Source organism: Asparagus officinalis, chromosome 1, assembly GCF_001876935.1.
Source record: "Asparagus officinalis chromosome 1, Aspof.V1, whole genome shotgun sequence".
Taxonomy (NCBI): Eukaryota; Viridiplantae; Streptophyta; class Magnoliopsida; order Asparagales; family Asparagaceae; genus Asparagus; species Asparagus officinalis.
The window spans coordinates 1,604,506-1,624,968 of record NC_033794.1 but is presented as its reverse complement, the minus strand read 5'-3'; the positions used below and the strand labels follow the sequence as shown (position 1 = coordinate 1,624,968).

The 20,463-nt window shown below is 36.0% G+C and overlaps 2 protein-coding genes across 8 annotated transcripts in view; both read left to right on the top strand.

The window, feature by feature from the left end:
* On the top strand, window positions 7-11,607 carry LOC109845580 (threonine--tRNA ligase, mitochondrial 1). The gene is made up of 21 exons (XM_020414852.1): window positions 7-269; window positions 704-815; window positions 890-1,015; window positions 1,235-1,294; window positions 1,829-1,918; window positions 3,074-3,148; window positions 3,439-3,567; window positions 3,646-3,735; window positions 4,131-4,219; window positions 4,306-4,402; window positions 4,481-4,567; window positions 4,723-4,807; window positions 5,082-5,176; window positions 5,384-5,416; window positions 7,560-7,646; window positions 8,077-8,169; window positions 8,392-8,484; window positions 8,573-8,794; window positions 10,096-10,167; window positions 10,667-10,738; window positions 11,180-11,607. The coding sequence occupies exons 1-21, from the start codon at window positions 91-93 to the stop codon at window positions 11,273-11,275; spliced, it is 2,082 nt and encodes a 693-aa protein (XP_020270441.1). The 5' UTR covers window positions 7-90; the 3' UTR covers window positions 11,276-11,607.
* Window positions 12,775-20,463, top strand: part of LOC109845540 — a 9,809-nt gene continuing 2,120 nt past the window's right edge. For 2 of the 7 annotated variants that reach the window (XM_020414840.1, XM_020414834.1), the window contains exons 1-12: window positions 12,776-12,935; window positions 13,643-13,782; window positions 14,417-14,534; window positions 17,136-17,234; window positions 17,851-17,966; window positions 18,064-18,138; window positions 18,234-18,389; window positions 18,472-18,556; window positions 18,671-18,819; window positions 19,878-20,042; window positions 20,127-20,198; window positions 20,275-20,350. In XM_020414840.1, coding sequence (XP_020270429.1) covers window positions 13,657-13,782; window positions 14,417-14,534; window positions 17,136-17,234; window positions 17,851-17,966; window positions 18,064-18,138; window positions 18,234-18,389; window positions 18,472-18,556; window positions 18,671-18,819; window positions 19,878-20,042; window positions 20,127-20,198; window positions 20,275-20,350 — 1,237 coding nt within the window. In that variant the 5' untranslated portion in view covers window positions 12,776-12,935; window positions 13,643-13,656. Of the gene's footprint in view, window positions 12,936-13,642; window positions 13,783-14,416; window positions 14,535-17,135; window positions 17,235-17,850; window positions 17,967-18,063; window positions 18,139-18,233; window positions 18,390-18,471; window positions 18,557-18,670; window positions 18,820-19,877; window positions 20,043-20,126; window positions 20,199-20,274; window positions 20,408-20,463 lie in introns of all 7 variants that reach the window. The other 5 variants (XM_020414821.1, XM_020414803.1, XM_020414826.1 and 2 more) reach the window with 4 other exon arrangements.

Below are 20,463 nucleotides of genomic sequence, written 5' to 3'. Positions count from 1 at the left end.
GACCACCACCAACATCTGCGGCGATCGCTGATCTCCCCATTCTCTCTCCTCATCTCCCCTTTCTCTCTCCTCTCGTCCCCCGTCGCCGCCATGGGAGGCCCCAACAAACCCTCGTCCTCCAAGTCCAAATCCGAGGGCAAGCCTAAGCCCGTCGTCGCCAAGGACGAGGCCTACTTGAATGCCGTCACTGAGAAGCGAGTCAAGCTCTTTGAATCGATTCAGGCTCAGCAGATTGCGCATCGCGAGAGTATTGGCGGCGAACTCATTAAGTAAAACCCTAATCCTGATCCAGTACTTTTTGTTTTGGAATAATTGACTAAAACTCGACGCTATTAAGGGTTAATTGCACTTAGAGGGATATGGAATTGAGGGGTAAAAAATGACACAGTTAACACTATCATTAAGTTCAATTCCCAAAACCCATTAGTCACACCAAATCAGTTCCCATAGATAAAACTAATGGCAGTTAGTTCTTATGCTTTCGGTGCAAATTTAATGGATTCAGAAGTTAGGGGGTTGAAGATATCTGGGAAAATTTAAAACTTTGCTGTAGTTGCTTGAAATGTTTAAAGTAGAGGGACTAATCTTGGATAACTAATGGGTTCTAGGGGCTTGTGGTTTATAACATCGCATGAGATGTGGAGGACCAATAGCTCAAGACCCCTTTTGATTAATGTAATTTAACTTCGTGTCTTGTTCAAAGGATTACGCTGCCGGATGGAGCGGTTAAGGAGGGGAAGAGATGGTTGACTTCGCCACTAGATGTGGCCAAGGAGATCTCCCTTGGATTGGCCTCAAATTGTTTGATTGCAGAAGTAGGGATTTTGTTGATTTTTGTTGTTTAAGTTTGCTTTATTGATGTTGATTGTCTTATTTTCTTGGGGTGAAGGTCAATGGAGTTCTTTGGGACATGGCGAGGCCGCTGGAAGAAGATTGTACACTGAAGCTCTTCAAGTTTGATAGTGACGAAGGGCGTGATACCTTTTGGCATTCTAGTGCCCACATCCTTGGGGAGGTGCATATTGCTACGTATTCTGTGTCTCATGATTAGTTTCGACAAAGAGTGATATTCCTCAATAGCATGCATGATTTTTATGTCTGTAGTCTTCTGCGGACTCAATTGTAAAAATTATATGTTATAATTTACATTTACAATGAGTGCTTAGTAAAAACCCAATCCACATAGTTTTTGCTGGTGCTATATTTTGATTTGTATCTCCATTATATATGACAGGCCCTGGAGAGGGAGTATGGATGCAAGCTGTGTATCGGGCCGTGCACAACAAGAGGGGAGGTAAATATGATTATGCTTACACTTTACACATTTTATTTCCTACAATGCTGATGGTTATTGCCTGATTATGTTTTGTTTATGTTGATAACTCCAAACGTCAACTTCAGTCTATTCTCTAAATAACATGAAGAAAGTTGTAGAGTTTCATCCAGTATTGGGTGGTATCATCTGATATGCAACACGAATCACCTGTAGCTTTAAAAGTTGCTGATTCTTTTATCCGAAATTGGCTGGACCTGATGAGAGTATGGGGAGTTTTTATTCAATCCACAAAGGTCAGAATGTACCACTGTAGGCAGTTGTTGTTCCTTGCGTCAGAAATGATCGACTATGCTTTCTATTGGCAATTTCATTTAGAAACAAAATCCTTGACTGTATTGTCTAGCGCCTTTATTTTTATAGGTTTATATTTCAAGCTGTTAAACTACTTTGTATCTGCCCAAGCTTTTGTTTCATTATAAATTTATAATTTATATACTAGATGCAATTGGCAATTGGTTGTGATCATGTGATATAACCTAATACCTCTCACAGGGCTTTTATTATGATGCTTACTATGAGGACCTGACACTAAATGAGGAGCATTTCAGCCAGATTAAGTCTCAGGCGAATAAAGCTGTTGCGGTAATACCTACATCCAAATTTCTTTTCTTTTCTTTTATTTTTCACATACTTGGTTTGTCTAGGCTGTTTGTTTTTTGAGATATTGAACTTGATTACGTATTATGTGATGTGATTTAGAATGACTATTTTGCCAGAGAACCTTTATTCTGTTTCTCTATTGGGGTTGAGTCAATTCGCAATATTTGCAGGGCACAGATTGATATTATGTTAATGTTCTAGTTGTTTAGGTAATGAGGCACTTTCAAGTATTGTCATAAACCATATCTTTTTCAAATCACAGTCAGTATTATCAGGTTGTAATAATTTTTTTATCTTTTCATTCTTTTTTCCTGAAACATAAAAAGCACATGCTTAAACAAGTTAACCCATGTAGCTAATTTCCTGGAAATAACTGTGTATTACCTTTTAGACATTGCATATTCGAGCATATGCTATGGTTGAAATCATTAAATTTGATATGATTTCATAAGTTGGGAAACACATTTTAAGGTACACGGACTAGATGCGGCATGTGTTGCAAGTTTTATTACAAATCTTGATAAAATATTCAGAATGACGCTAAAGGCAATATAGTGTATGAGAACAAAAGGATTGCCAAGTTCTTTTTTTTTGTTTTGGCCATTTTGGCCCAGCAATATATATTGCTGTGTGTTTCAATTCCTCATCAATGCATTCTACAATGTTGAACACTGGTAGTTTCAGAATTCTATTCCAATGTTAATTGACATCAAGGGAGCACTGTTCATTTCCTCAAAACAGTTTATTTATCATACCTTAAGCTTTGAAGTATAATCCATTTATATTATTTAGGTTCCTTAATACATGAAGAAATTTCATCAGTTAATTGTAGGGTTTGTAGGGTATTGGACCTAAGTAGTAGTTGGTATATGTCCCCTCCACCCCTCACACCCCACCCAGACACTGACCTAATAGGTAATAGAAGTCCATAACAATGGGCTTCCCACCTGTAATGAGTCCCTTACCAGCATTCATGGACCTTGTAACTTTGTGTCTGAAAAAGTATTTGTCTGAAAAAAGTATTCTTAATAAATGGAGCGCATTCTTAGGTACCTATGTCAAGTATCAACTTTGTGTTAGATTGATATTATGTATTCGTGTTAGATTGATATTATGTATTCTTTACTTTTGCTACAGGAAAAACAGCCGTTTGAGCGAATTGAGGTATCTAGAGCACAAGCTCTTGAAATCTTTGCAGAAAATAAATTTAAGGTAAGTTTTTCTATCATTTGTCTTTAACAATTTCTTTACAATATAGGTATCTGGTTTTTCATTCTTTCTTGTTATTTCTTATCACATGCCAAAATCCAATCAGGCTATGTATTCCTTTTTCTCATTTACAAAAGGCCAATTTGTTCAAAATTGTTGAATGTTATTGGATGCCAACTTTTCAATACATTTGAAGTACTTACTGTTTTATTTTTCCAAGAAACGTTTGGCACAGTTGTATAAACACCGTTTTTCGAAGTAAACATATTGTCATGAAATTTGACTACATACAGGTCGAAATCATTAACGAGTTACCTGAAGACAAGACAATCACTGTTTACAGATGTGGCCCTTTAGTTGACCTTTGCCGTGGTCCACACATCCCGAATACATCTTTTGTGAAAGCATTTGCTTGTTTGAAGGTAACCTATATTCTTCCTGTAAAAAGGGAATCATGATAGAAGTATTTTTGTTCGTGAAGCTAATAACTTGTTATTCAGGCGTCATCATCCTATTGGAGGGGGAAATCTGACCGGGAGAGCCTTCAGAGAGTTTATGGAATTTCTTATCCAGATGCTAAACGTCTGAAGGTACAAGGCATATTCATATTCTTATGTTTGGATTTGGAAACCTTACATCATGTATTGGTTTTAATTGAGAGTTTCTTCTGTGATGACCTCCGATTCTCAACAATTGGTATTAGAGCAAATTGTGCCAGCATCCATACTATTACTTAGAATTCCATTCATCCTCTTTTCTTTTTGTTATTGTTTAAGATAGATGAAAGATTTTTACATTATGTTTTGTGAGAAATTCCCGTTTTATTGGGCTAATTTTTTTGGTTTATTATTTCTCACAGCTTGGGGATCTGTTTCTTTTAAGATGCCATATATTCCATGCTAGTTTCTCTTTCTTCCATTGCAACTTTCAGGAATGTATTAAAAGATCTGATTTTGTAAACATATGTTTGACATTTATGTTGCAGGAATACCTGACCATGTTGGAGGAAGCAAAGAAATATGACCACAGAATTCTGGGCCAGAATCAAGAACTTTTCTTTTTTCATCCTCTCAGGTAATAAGGGGTAATTATTGCCTTCTGCAATTCACTACTTGCGATCTGAAGGGGTGGCATGTGACTTGTTTTGATTAAGCATGCAGTCCTGGAAGTTGTTTCTTTCTACCATATGGAACTAGAGTCTACAACAAGTTAATGGATTTCCTTCGAGCACAATACAGAGAAAGAGGCTACCAAGAGGTTAATATAAATCTCTAAGGATTTACTTGGTAACTTGGACGTCTTAAATTTCTCGTTGTTTGTCTTTTACCTTTTCAGGTCCTAACACCAAATATCTATAACATGCAATTATGGGAGACGTCAGGGCATGCTGCTAATTACAAAGAAAACATGTTTGTTTTCGAGGTAGGTATTGTCATGCTCGTTTTTTCGGAAGGGAATTTTTGTACATCCTGCCTGCATATTCTTATTTGCCCATAGGGAAAGCCTTTAGTAGTTGCCTCTTCTGTGTTGCCTGCATTACTTTGTTTTAAGTAGAAGGTGTGTTTCTTCCAATGCAGATAGAAAAACAGGAGTTTGGACTGAAGCCGATGAATTGCCCTGGGCACTGCCTGATGTTTGAGCACAGAGTACGGTCTTATAGAGGTCAGATTAATTTATTTTGTATCCATTTGCTGTAAAAATACAGTATACTTCAATTGCATTCAGAACAGCATGAGTGTGTGGATCCAACTAGTTTTGCTTCCTTGTATTTTATGAATTTGATATGCCCAGTTAAATGGTACCATTTCTTATGATGTGTATGATGTAAGATATTACTGATTCATTTTTCGTTTCGTAGTTATAAAAAAAATATTTAACCAATTCCTTCCTAGTTGATGGATTTTTCATTTCTGACCATATGGAGATAATTTTGCAGAGTTGCCACTTCGCTTGGCAGATTTTGGAGTTCTGCATAGGAATGAGCTTAGTGGTGCTCTCTCTGGTTTGACACGTGTTAGAAGATTTCAGCAGGTAATTATCATCTCATACCAAGAGGATGATCATTTACCTTTGTTGGTTGTCTTTTTTGTGTTATTTATTTATCCTTTTCCTATTTATGTATCTTTTTTCAATGCCAATGATCTCCATATAGTGTGTGATGCATGTCTTTATATTCTCACTTTACTAATCTTTAGTTTCTTCCCTACGTACTTAACTAATGTTTTCATGTTTTTGCAGGATGATGCACATATATTTTGCATGGAGAGCCAGGTTATATTTTAATTGTTTAAAATGGAATCGGATGCTATATCTCATCTTATATAAGTCTTGTAGATATTTAAAGAAGCTATTGATGTGTATTATCTAATATCTTGGGAACTCAAACTTCCAAATTTCACGGAAGTATGAGTTGAAATTAATTTGCATAGAGAGTAAAGTGTTTATGGTTGCTCTTTCCCAGTAAATCAATTATCAGGCACTGTTCTACTACTGGATTGCAGTTGCTTTCTTCTGACAATTATTGCAGCTGCTTCTGTAAATTATCGTGACCATGGAGAGCACTTTCTAATAGAATTCTGATCGAATTATAGAGACTGTTTGAGTATCTTGATTGAAAATGGTTAGCATCTAAAAGATTGGTTCTTCCTTCTGTAATCAAGTGAGGTATAATTTCTTACAAATTCAGAAATTTTTAGTTGTACAAAGCTAGTGCATGAAATTAACAAGTATCAGCAGTTGTACAGCAGATCCTATGAAAACCCGGGGGAGCCTTGATAGCAGACCTGATGTCTAATGCCTGCACTCTTTAACCACCAGCAGTTAAGGGCCAAGCATTCCATTTTCATTTAAAAATTAGTAAACGTGGAAAATACCCAAAAGAAATAAAAAATGCAGGGGATTTAAGGAAAGTTGTAAAAAGATGTAATGAAGATCTGAAGTAACCTATGTTACCCGGGTACTTCTATATTGAAACCGTACCCGTACCGGACACGTACCCGACAATTTCCCGTACCCAAACTTCATGGACACTTCTTGAACATATGCATGCATTTATTACAACATGTACTCAATTATACGATATATGCGTTAATTTAAAACACTTGTCAAAGACTTCCTGGACGTAGAGCTTACACTTCACATCCGTCTTTTGAAACTAATGAGATATGGGTCAGGTTCGTTTCAGTCCATACCCAAGTTCAAAACTATATAGTTAATGGGTCGTTTAGATGTCTAGTCAGAAAATGAGTAATTTACAATTCACGATAATCAATATGATAAAAGAAACTAAAAAATGTGATCGGAATTTTAATTCTAATGACACATGAAGCAGGAAAAAATTATCTCATGTACATTATTAATTCAATATGTATATGTAGCTGTGTCCCCGTACCCTACATTTTACAGTTTTGCCGTGTCCCTTACCCGCACCCATACCAGTACCCGCACCCGTTTCCATGCAACTTAGGAAGTAACTGATTATCTAATAACTAAGAAGGAATACAGGAAGAAGCTGCATGCAGCAGTAGGAGAGGAGAAAGAAGATAGCAGGTAACAGCAGTGGAAGCCACAGCACAGGCAACCAACAATGGAAAAGAAGAGGGAGGAAGAGGGCAAGGAGGGGAGAGGTGTTAGAGGCTTAAAGAATATTAATATTTTCATGCTCTCGAACCAAGTAAAGTAGTTTTAGCTACCTTTTACGTATCTAGGTGATTTCTTTCTTTTTACCTTCATAGTTGCTGAGGTATTTCAGATGATCCGACCTTTTATGGAAAATAAAACATGTCACAGAATCAGTATTAATGTCATTTGATTACACTACATTGACTAGGTTATTGAAACTCAGCTGTAACAATGTTGACACAATTTGCACTAATGGGAATTGGGAAGAAAAGAACTAAACTCATGATAATATAGACTATAGAGAGTCAAGATCAAGAAGAAATTTGATAGCTTTGAGTTTGTTATTTTGACTTCTGCTCCGTACATAATATTCGTGATGAACTTCCCTATGATTTGGCCAATGTGTTATTGCTTGATCCTTATAGTTACTAAACCACCATAATTTCTTTGGGATATAAAATTATAAATATGAACAAAACATACTGTTTATAGTTAGACCAAAGAGCATATTTTCTGTCTTCATCTGCTTTAATCTTTATTAGTTGCTTCTCATTGTCTTTTATAACATGTTCCTTCTTCTAAAATTTGATACTTCATTAGCATTGTTATCATGTAGTAGTAGGTTACTAGTGATCTATTATTTTATCATAGTTAAATTTCATGCTTCTTGTATTTACTCCGAGTTGGTCAGATGTTGAAGTGTTGAATAGATAATTTTTTGATATTGTTTGCTCTTCTTGTGGGCACTGCTGAGAGATTCTAAGACATCTTTCGCAACTTTTCCTCATTGCAGATTAAAGATGAGGTCAAAAGTGTCTTGGATTTCATTAGCTATGCCTACAAGATATTTGGCTTCACATTTGACCTGGAGTTGTCAACGGTACATCTTTCGTATATTCATTGTCTTTTGATTTGCAATCTTATGCGCTAAAATGGAGGATTTATATGAAGTATACTCGCAATAATGTTTGCTTTGCCATTTTGACCAATTATTGTGCTTATATTTGAACTATTTTGATTGGAATAATCTAGGTTGAATTTGAATTCTTTTATGCTGTGATAAGGCTTATACCTGGTCGTTATTTGTAAATGTCTGGACCCAAGTGGGGCAGTTGATTTCTGCTTTGTCTGCAGTAAACTTAATTAGCTCTAGAATAGAAGTTTCCAGATCATTCCTGTTTCTTCCAAATGTCTTTATCTTTGGGTAATGCCTGCATAAGAAATTGAAATATATCCTGCTAGAACTAAAGATTAGAGATAGAATTTCATATTTGGAATCATTTTGATTAAATTCTCTTATTGGCATGTAGCGGCCAGAGAAATATTTGGGAGATATAGAAACATGGGACAAAGCTGAAGATGCTCTAAAGGAGGCTCTAAATGAATTCGGAAAACCATGGCAGGTATTCCTGCAGGATTTCTTTATACTCTAGTATCAATTCGTTTATTTACACTGAAATCTTTTCCTTTTTGTTCCTTGACTTACTATGGATACTGGTTATGAACTCTATGTGATTGTGTAATTACAGAATCAGTTAATTGACATTATATTGTGTGGATATGGATAGATTCCTCAGTATACATCTTACATCGAGGGATTCTCACTTGCTAATTATTTCACACAGATAAATGAGGGGGATGGTGCATTTTATGGACCAAAGATTGATATTGGTGTTTTTGATGCTTTGAAGAGAAAATTTCAATGTGCAACCTTACAGGTCTTACATCATAATAGAGTATCTACAATTTAAGAGTACTATCTTTTTATTAGGAATTATTTTCTGACATATTATTGTTTGGTAACAGTTGGACTTTCAGCTTCCGGATCGTTTTCAGTTATCTTATGCAGCAGATGATCAAGGAAAAACTGGGCGCCCTGTTATGATTCATAGAGCTATCTTAGGATCTGTTGAGCGCATGCTTGCAATTCTTCTGGAGCACTATAAAGGGAAGTGGCCATTCTGGCTGAGCCCTCGACAAGCCATTGTTTTTCCAGTTTCTAAGAAGAATAATGATTATGCATTACAGGTAACAAACATATACTTGATATATACTATTGATGTTAGCGGTTGCTTGAGGAAGTTTTTTCTTGTTTATTAATAATTAGCATGAAAGAATCTCATAACAGGTCATCCTATTTATCAGCAATAGTCACTGTTCACAAGTATTTTAATTATTTATGCTAAAGCAAAAAATGTTGAACTGAGATTTATTCTTTTTATGTTGGGGTTTTTGTTTAAATTTTCCTCTTCTTGAAACATGTTTCTTCGAAGTATTTGAGATATATGGTTTCCTATTGGTCATGTCGTATAAACCATATTTGGTGAAGTCTATGTTTGAAAAAGCTCTTCTGAAACTCGCCTCGAAACTCGCTTCACAACTTTTCAAAGGATAATCGCTTTGGAACTCAACAGAGAAGCTAATTTTCCCTGGAAGCATACGCCTCATTGTTCAAGGCATAAATTAAGCGTGTGCTTCATGTTCCATAGAACACTTCTCCTGTATATAAATATTTTAACTAAAATAAGATGCTCAAGTGTATCTTCCATATGACCATTTGGCTGTCAATAAGGTATATCTGTGCACGCACTCATGTCTCTATTTAACATATTTAAATCTGGTGTGCCCGTGTGTGTACGTGTGTGCACACGCACGTCTATATTTCACATATTTAAATCTGGTATGTGCGTGTCCGCGCGTGTGTTTGTCACATATTTAAATCTGATTTAGTAGTCTGGATATATATATATATATATATTTGTAAATTATTATACCACTGTATATTATATTTTCCAATAATATTTATAAATTTTAAACTTAAAATATACTTAACTCATGAGACTTACCTCTCACGTTCTGAAGCTTACGCCTTGCTTCATAAAAGGGTCAAACGCTTTGCCTTGCACTTCTGCTTTTCTAAACATTGGGTGAGACAGTTGCGCTTGTAAGTGTTAGGCAAATATAAAAGAATATATTTCATAGTGGGTCTTTGTGCCCAGCAGTAAAGTTGTGAATGATAAACAAGCATAAAAGAATATATTTCATAGTGCCAAACTGAGCTGTTAACCCTTGTGCCCTTGAAAATAGTTATACTGGTACAAAATCAAATAATCCAATTCACCCAAAAGCTTTAAGTGTATGATCATGGCATATCGACGTGTAGCAAACAAACATAACAATTAAGCACCTCAATATTTGACTCTTGAGTAAGAAAATTTCTGTTACATGACTAGATTTGTTCTGTTCTTGCACATTATTTGTCAATCTACAGAACTATGCAAACATTTACCTGCATTGCTTACTGTACTTCTTTCTTATGCCGCTATTAGGTACGTGATCAAATACATCAGGCCGGGTACTTTGTGGATGTCGATGTAACAGGCAAAACAATAGAGAAAAAGGTAATATTATTTCATCCCTCTTTCATAACTGTGGTCTCACACCAATCCATCATGCTATTTCTTGAATGGATAAATATTTTAAACTCTACCTTGGCTTCGACTTCTTAGGGGCTTCTGTTGGATGGAGCTTTCTTTTCTTGTGGAATTGCAGTACATATTATTGATTTACTTAAAATGTGTTTTACTAAGTTCTTAATTGTGCTGTAGTATTGTAGACTGTTGATCGTTTTGCCTTGAAGGTATTTGGGTAGATACACAAAATGAATTTCCTAAAAGCTTGGCGACGCTTTGACGAGTGAAATTGCAGTTTTCATTCTCTTCGAACTAAAAAGACTCTTATGCTATATAGATGCACTGGTTTTTGCATGTTTAGATGGATGTTGGTAGGATGACATACACGTTTTTCGTTTATAAACTGTAGATTTATCTGCTTAAAGTTCGAAAGGGCTACCTCTTTGTCAGACACAAAATGTCCTCAATAGTTTTTATATATTTGCAGGTGCGAGATTATCAGATGGCTCAATACAATTATATATTAGTTGTTGGTGAAAAGGAAGCAACAAGTGGACAGGTTTCCCCCCTAAACTTTGAGATAATCCCTAAACTTTGAGATTTTTTTCCCCCCCCCCCCCACCACCACCCACACACACACACATATTTTCTCTTCATTTTAAGAATTAAGATGCTAGGTAAGTACGATATTAGTAGATGGACTATTTTAGTAATGTAAGCAAAGTAATCTTCTTTTCTCAATTTTTTTTCATGTTATTTTGTAGGAAAAGATTTTATTTACTTAAGAGTGCATGTTGTTGCATCTGTCCAATAACCAGGCTACTGAATATCAGAGTGCCCCTAAAAAAAAAAGCTCATGTGTCTTTCAACAGTGATGAAATGTATTCAAGGACCCAAATTTGCTCGAGTTTAAAACCAGTTTCGGCGTTCTATAGTAGATATCTCTTGAATTTGAGTTGCATGCTCTTCTTCTCTGATCTTTTTCCCTGTATGTGTGTAGGTGAGTGTTCGGGTGAGAGACAATGACAAACTCACAGTGATGTCCATGGAGGATCTACTCGGACTTTTCAAGAGCGAAACTGAAGCCTACCATTAAAAACACGTGAATTGAAGCACGTGAATTGTGATAATTATCGGAATTGTGATAATTATCGCCCGATACCTGATTTTTGCCTGTGGGAAATTTCACGTAACAAATTGTACCTAAATCATATCAATTTGTGTATTTTAGTCCCCTAGCTAAGTTTTTGTGAATTAGAGCAGACTGGCTACTTATTTCTTATCTAAGACTAATTTTTGTCAAAACTCTCATATATGACAACTTTTGTCATGAAGAGGCGTTGAGCAGCTGGGCTTTGTTATCTGATACTTGTATTTTTTTCTTGGGATTAGGAATATGATAATTAAGGTAGCATGACACAGTGAAAATGTTGTAAGCCTATTTTGTTAGTCTCCTATTATATTACATATGGCATAAACGTGACCAATTTTTTATCGAACTCGGTCAAATTACGAATGCTATGTCTTTACTCCTGTTCTCCATTGATTCATTGAAGTAGGTAAAAAGATATTAGATTAAGTGCTAGTCCTAGCGTTACAAAGTAAAGTTTGATATGATCGCTGGAATTTACAATTGACGAAGTGAGATGTATTTATATTAGTAGTTGCCAATTATGTATCTAATCATTTTTCTATCCCGAATACTGTATACACTGTTAATTCTCAATCTATTAGAAAAGCAATTAAATAGTTCCGAAACAACATTTCTACGGAAGGAAAATCTTGTTAGTAAAGAGTTTCACTAAGGGTTGCAAATGTGGATGGATAGAGTCATCTCGATAAGAAAAACTCATATTCATATCTACTAAAATTGAACGTGGATCCGGATAAGTATGCAGATATACACGAGGATATAAAACAAATATGAGAAAACTAGATAAAAAAGATATAGTAACATCTAACATGCGCATCGTACCTAAAATGCCAAGAGTAGGTCCCATACTCATCAAAATTAACCTCGAAAACTTTATTAATCTGGGATTACAGCAATTGTAACATTTTATGGTCAACTTATATTCATATATTTCAAATATTGATCTAGATATTTCTCTACATATCGCATGCTTAGTGATCATATTTGTATCTAACGAATATTGATACAGATATATCTGGGTACAAGGACAGGGAAAACACTTGAAAAAAAATACTACAGTAATATTAATATGTCTATTTTCTCTACTAATGCTTAAAACTTTCATCTCCTGGGTTACTATCATATATAATTATAAGGAGCTTTGCTATAGGGACCTAAAATATAGAACCAACAGGGAGCACATGTGAAATGTCCTCCTCCTATTGCATAATGAGTTGGTCATCATTAATGATATAAACTGTGCTCCACTGAACTTTCATTATACAACCTTGGGAATTTTTCACCCTAATAATACAAACAGGCTCCTTAATCATCGTTTTTATCTCCCTAACAAAATCTTTAAAACCCACGGAGGAAAAAAACAAAAAACAAAAAAACAAAAAAAGGGAAAATTTGGGTGGCTCCCCCTGCGTTTACGTATATATATATATATATATATATATATATATCAGTGCAATAATCGATCGTACCCTCTCAAAAGTCACGTGACGCCGATCCCTCTCAAACTCTAGAGAGAGGGAGAGGGAGGTGAGAGGGCTTTCTCGCTCGATCTCTTCACCAACATCGCCGCCGTATCTCTCTCTCTCTCTCTCTCTCTCTCAAGGTAACGAGAAAACCCTAACTTGTCAATCAAGAGATCTGTTCTTGTTGCGTTTAGAGAAATCGGCTTCATTCTTGGGTTTTCTCCGTCGAAATTGAATTTTTTTTTTTTTTTGGAGTTTGGCGTGCTTTTTGATGTCTAAAGATGCGATTTTTAGGTCAAAGATACGGCCTTTGATGCAGAAAGCATGGGATCTTTGTTTGGGGTTTATATGCTGGTCTGGGGAATTTTGCGGGGTTTATATGCAGTTCTCGGTGTTCTTAGGTTTTGTGCGTGACAATCAGTTTGTTTGCGCTATGATGCTCTAGTTCTAGATAGATAGCACGAGTTTGCAATTTTTATAATTTTCTCTCTTTTTCCATAGGGGTAGCTGACGGGCTAAAATTAAGTTGAAGTTCCATGTTGAAAGGATCTAACAACTTGACTTTTTTTGTTTGTAATTTGCTTCTAGTTGTTTGAAGGTTTGGTTGATCACCTTTTGAGTTGGAGTTACCATAATTTAGTCACTGAGAGCTTTCCTTGTTCTTTATTCTTACATTGAAGAGGTTGCTCAAAGAGCCCGACATTTGTTTCTTTCGAAAATTATCAAAATGGGTATATTGCTGCGTTACAGTGAATCACGACATTGTTGATTCCAATATGGAAGTGGTAAGGTAGCTTCTTTTTGTTTCCGGTTATTGATGTCTTTATTTTTTGCTATGTTTTCATAGAATAGGAGGCAAGGATGGCTTCCAACGAAGCGGTGAAAGTAGCATCTGGGAGCGGTGTTACTGAAGATTCGGAGACTACAGTTGAGATAAAAATTAAAACTTTGGATTCTCAGACATACACTTTACGGGTGGATAAATGTGTAAGCAGCTTTCTTTCTCTTATGTTGGCATATTGCATATCCAAAGTAATAAATCAATGGTCTTCCATTTTCGATTTATATACTTCTCAACTACTTGTCCTTGGAATGTGCCTAGCCAATTTCTGTTTACCTGTTGAGTTGCTTGCTTTAGTTTTTCTTCAGAAAACTGTTGGAAGTAGATGTGATATCTCCCAACATTAATTCCTTAACTATAACTCGTATATTTTACTTCTTTTTACATGTGATATGATTAGTGTATTTCTTCTGTTGTACATTTCATATGTAAAAAATGTTTATTCCACTAGATCCCCTCACTGGTCAATGTAGATACCTGGAATAGTTTGTATAGTGTCTTGTGTTATACACTTCATAAATAAATTTTCTCACTAAGCTGAATCGCATTGTTGGATTGTTTTATAGATTCATGTTGGGATAAGGGTTTGACATGACACCATATGGATACTAGTACCAATGAATCTATAATTTTATGCACCATATATTTTGTAAAGGCATATATATTTCCTGTTTGTCTATTCTGTGAGGTCTTTTTAATTGTATGAGTTGAACTTGTTTCTGAAACTTCAAATTAACATTATCTCTATAAGTTTAATTATTTTAAAAAAATTCCTTGCAGGTTCCAGTCCCAGCATTAAAGGAACAAATAGCCAGTGTGACTGGGGTGTTGTCACATCAACAACGTTTAATCTGTCGTGGCAAAGTTCTGAAAGATGATCAGCTACTCTCTGCTTACCGTATCTTTTGCTACAGTAGTTTATTTTTTTGGGGCATATTTTCTTTTCTTGGTTGAAATGCTTTAGTTTGGTGTAAATGTTAAAATTTGACAAATAAGCTAACTCACTATAACATCCTATCATGAATGTCTCGGATCTTATCTGTATGAGACAACCTAGGTCGCACAGATACGGGTGCGGACACTGGTACGGACACGGGACCTGGCAAATTTGTAAAAGATGTGTGTGTGTGTGTGTGTGTGTGTGTGTGTGTGTGTGTGTGAAATAACTCATTAAAAGATTGTTCCATAGTTAATAATAATAACTGCATAAAACAACAGTTGCCAGCAACTAGAAATCTAAAACAAAGAAACAACAATTAAATAAGATACTAGAAACCAAGGCAAGTAGCAAATAGGATATATCAGTTAGATTTCAAATTGAAAACCCATAAATAGATTAGAAAATCCAGCTCACCAAAGAAGAGGGAGAAACTCAATTGCAATGTTAAATATATTTCAAAATCAGAAAAACCATAAAAACTCTAGAAGTTAAAAATACTAAAGTAGTTACTGCTTTGAGGAGATGGGTTCCTCTGAAGTCGGAAATAGCAACAAGAGAAATCTAGTAGTCATGAGCAAGTAGATCTCACGACAAGCAGAGCTTTGGCTGCCGTTTTCTTCTTTCCTGGGTTTGGAGAATAGAAAGAATGGAGAAGAGAAGCACACGTGGGTTTTTTTAGAAAAGCTTTTAAGTATGTTATTTGGATAGCGGGTCCAAAAACGTTTAGGCTTTTAACCGAATACCCAAAAGAACCCATATTCTAAGTTATTGGGTTTGTTATTTTCTGGATCCACTTTGTGTAACTAATCACGCCTGTGTCGAAGGCATGTCTGGGGAGTGTCCGCACCTGACACGTTTCGGACATGGGTGTGGCCCTAGAATTGCCGAGTCGGGGTATCCTAGTAGCTATTTTGTCATGCTATATTTTGTATGCTTTATGTCTCCTACCCTTCTCTTGACTCTGTTAGTTTTAATAGCCGAGCCCAAATCTGGACAAAGACATTGCTTAGTTACTATCTTTTTTTTTATCAAGGCACATTTTATTTCTATATACACTGTTGTTTTTGGATTGTGTTGCTAGTTGCTAGTCTTGAATCAAAATCTGAAAGACTGAGCAATGTTATATTTTTTCCCTCAATTGTTTGGAATTGTTTGATCACATCTACATTGCCTTGTCGGTCAATAAATTTTGGGCTACATCTAGTGATTGAACTTATAACTTGAAGAAATTATTCCTGCATCCAATCCTCCTTCCCTCCACCATCCTTATCCCTATCCATCTCACTATGTCTTCCCTTGCTTGCCTCACACTTGGCAAAGCAGGTAGATTTGTAGAGAACAGGGATGTGAAATGGTTTTCAAACAGGAAAATAGAGACAGAAAAGAAATTGCAGAGGATAAAACAACTAAGTGAAACAAAGTGTGGAATGAAGTTCATTCTTCTGAAGCCAGTTTTATTATTTTATAGAAAGACTTGATTCTAGTTTGTAGAAAGTTGATAATTCTCACCGTCACTGTTGTAAATAGCGGTGCATAGCGTTGCTATAGCGGTTTTCATAGCTATTAGTGCTGGCTACCGCTATCCTATCAGCAAAAGTGGTAGCAAAGTGGCCAAAACCGCTATTTGCTCGTGATTGTGCGCGATAGCGGGTTTAAGCGGTTAAAAGTGTGAATAGCACTTTTAACTGCTAAAACCCACTTTTATTTGGTGGATAGCTTTTATGTTCTACCCAACCCATACCCAACTCGTTTTATCCTAAGCATGAAACCTAGCCGCCAGTTCTCTCCCTCTCTCCGGAGCTTCCTCCCCATCCCCTGTGCTCCCTCCCTCTACCACCTCCACCATCTTCGGTGCTTTTTTATTCTTTATAGTACTTTGTTAACGTTATACAATTGTTACACATCTATTTCATGCATATGATCTCTATTAATAATCAAATATGTATCTGTAGAAATTTTAGATTTTTCAATTTTTCTTATTTTTTTTAAATATTTAAATATATTTAAATTTGATTGCAATTTGACTATGTGCTATTAGCCGCTATTTTGCCGCTATAGACGCAAATAGCCATAGCGGCACCTCACCGCTATGCGACGCTATCCACTATCAATAACCTTGCTCACCATGATATGGCCAGGTGCGATCTTCTTTCCATCTTAACTCCAAATATTCCGTGCTGGTTTCCCCAATTGTTACAGTTGTCTTTGTGAAAGGATGTCTAGAAACGAGAATAATGTTAGGAGTCACATTTGTATCTGTTTCTCACTAATTTTTATCCTTGCTTAAGATCAGAAGGCATAAAATCTTCAGCAGAATTCATAGAATGTATCAGTTCATATTATAATTTATACATTGGAATGTGGTAAATCAGTGTCCAGTCGCCGAATTTTGGACTATATTTATTTTATATTTTGTAGTTGCTTCGTGTATGAAGACTGAATTGGTTATTTATTTTAATTTTACTTGATCCTGATTTTTTCGTTTAGTATACCATTACCGCTGCTCTGTGCTGTTATTTCATTTAGTCAACATCTAGCTTCTTAACATCAATGATTAAGATGTGGAAGACGGTCACACATTGCATCTGGTTGTTAGACAACCACACCAGTCTGCAACACCATCATCGAGTCGCATGGAATCTGAAGGTGGTCATTCAGGTATGTTCATATTATTGTTGAATTTATATATTTAGTTTTACTGAGTTTTTTAAGATCCTAATTTCTATGTGTGTTAATAAAAGGCTTTTTCATCTGTTTTTTCTATTTGAAAAGTTTCATGGTAACTGATGTGATGCTTTATACAAGAATATGCATGCAGTTCTGTTCTGAATAGAAGGCAAGTTGTTTTGTTTGAAACATGTTCATTTCGTTTGTGTTCTGATCATTGTTTGAATTCCCCCCTCCATCCCTGATTATGCGAACTCCACTTGTTATTTACATTTTAATTACCTTTCCTGGAGTTCTTCCTCGTGAGGTGCTTATTGGCCTAGTCTTCAATCTTTTTTACTCTATTAGAGAGTAAAGGCTTAAACTATGGACTTGCCAGCTGCCTCAAAATTTGTTTTGAGCTCTGACTGACATCTACGACTATGCTTACATTAACCATTCAAGCTGTCAATACATGAATGGCTTTCTGAATGCATTTTGACCTCTTCCTCCTACGTCCACATCCTCCCATATTGTTTTTCTATCTTTTACTCTTGATGTTTAATATTGATCTCTGAGTCATATTTCCATAAATGACCATCATATTCTAACTAACAGTTTTTTGCAGGCACTACTTCGGCTTCAGGTAGTGAATATAATCACGGCAGTCATGTGGCTCATAGTTTTGTGTTTGAATCTGTTAATGTAGACCACGGGGATGTTGACGCTTCGGTTATTAGCCGGGTGAGACTTGAAATGAACTTAGGCATTAGATATTCTAGTTTAGCTTGATCATTTCCAGCTTTGTTTAACTTTTTTTCATTATGAAAACTTGGTGCAGGTTATATCAAGCATGTTCGGTTCTATTGGATCGACTAACAACGTAACAAGGAACACAGGAGGAAGTGATATTAGGGTAAGCAAAGACAGAGTGATCACAACATTAGTCATTGATTTCTATCTATGAAATTTCTTTTGTTGGTAGGAGGTAACTGATATTTTGCATTGCAGGAAATGATTTTGGAAAGGCTTGGACGAGCAAATAGTGACAGTGGCCTTTCAGATTCAACCCAGTCTCATTCCGATCCTACTAATTCACAAAGGGACAGACGGCAGACAGATGCTAGATTTTCATCTACAGCTCCCTTAGGGACCCAAAACCCACCTGTAAGTAGCTCCATTTTTTAATATTTAATTTGAGCTTGTGATGTGAGCTGTATAAAGCTGTGCATATTTTTGAGTACTGCAGGTGATTCCCGATTCTTTGATCACTTTGTCCCAGTATATTGACCTTATGAGGGATGACTTCCGGAGGGAGGGGTTTGGTGCTAATGGTTGTTATTCTCTTCGTTCACAGATTTTTTTTTGTTGGCACATAGTGTGTCTTACATGTGCTAATACATGAAACGTTCCTTTATGTTGTCAATGACTATATGTTAATGATTCAGAAGTCAATGGCGTGCATCTTAATGAGGGACGCAGTGATGATTCTCATTCTCCTGCTGCACAAGTTGGTTTACCAACCCCAGCATCCTTAGCTGAAATGCTATGCTCTGCGAGGCAACTGCTTATGAATCAGACAGGAGACTGTATTATGGTATGTTCTTGGCATATATTCTGGTTACTTTGTCCTAAATTCGATTGCAGTTTCTTAGGAAATAAAATTATGTTTTTACTGATCAGTTTGTATATCTTCACACCAGAAGCTAGATTGGTTTTCCATGTCTGTAGATGGAACTATACTAGCAGACTTAATTTCTTTTCATTTTGTACTGTCACGAATGGTTCAGTGGATAACTTACTTATTTCATTTCATGTCATAGGATCACCTTAGGATCACACATGTTCTAAGAAATGAACTAATACTGTACCACTTAACGGTAGTCTTAACCTGATCCTAATTCTAGGCAATTCGGCGCACCCATTAAACTGTCTGTATTTTTCAGCCTTAAAATGGGTTGCCCCAGGTTCATCTTTTCCTTTTCTAAGTTAACATGGTATTATAGTTTAATTTTTTTATTTGTACTGGTATTAGAGAAAACCGATTATTATAACCAATTCACTAATAAGTATTGAAATGAAAGATAAAGACAGTTTGATTAATGTGAAAGATGTTGTGCATATTATTCTCATCTTAAGGTATGCATATACACCAGTGGAGCGTCCCAAACAACATGCTCTAATCATACTCTAATTAACATATTATAGTTCTAGTTCCTGTTTCAAGATGAATTTAGAAATATATACAAATGCTAAGATTGTTTTCTGCTTCTTTCTTTATTCTCGCAGTTATGCTTTGTCTCACGGGAATAGGGACACCTCTATCTTTCACTCAGTTTTCCTGAAAAATATTCTTTTTTTTCCTTTAAGTTTTCTCTTATAGTTTCTAAGAGCTGAAGCAAGCTTGTGGCTGTTTGGACATATCACTTCTTACATATTCATATAGGCAACTAAACATCTTATCCTATAAATGACTGGAGGACATGTCAGAAACTATTGAATATATCTAGCTCTTACTTGATAAATTCTACTTGTTTTCTCTAAGACAATAATTATCCGCAACTTCAAATTTTCAAATACAACATCTTCCACATGGTCTAGTGATAGCTATTATATGTATAGAGCCCAATTGACATTGTTATATTATGAATACAGCAGCTTGCTAGACAACTGGAGGACCACACAAGGGTAACTGATCCTGTGACAAGGATGAACATGCAGTCCAGTGCAATGAGATCAGGACTACTTATGCAAAAACTGGGTTCAATGTTACTGGAGCTTGGTCGCACAACTATGACATTACGCATGGGTCAAAACCCAGTAAGTTCCACGAATCATGAATGGTTGATATCTTCATTGCATCTCAAGCCTTATTGTAATTTGAACAATGATCCATGTATGCAGGCTGAAGCCGTAGTTAATGCTGGACCTGCAAACTTCATTTCTGCAACGGGGCCAAATCCTTTGATGGTTCAGGTTGTCTAAGTTAAATTGATTATTTTAATCTTTCTTCTAATTTTCTGTTATTAGATAATCTTTTTCCTCTTTGTAGGCTGTTCCTTTTCATCCGGGATCCAGTGCAGGGGGAGCAAACATGGGACCTGTAAATCCGAATCATGGTCTAGAAGGTGAACCACCTGAGGCTCCATTTGTTCCTAGAAATATTGAAATACGAATCCGTACAGGTATCATGCACTTCTCCCAATTTAATTCATGTAAATTTCACAATAACCCCCTTGCA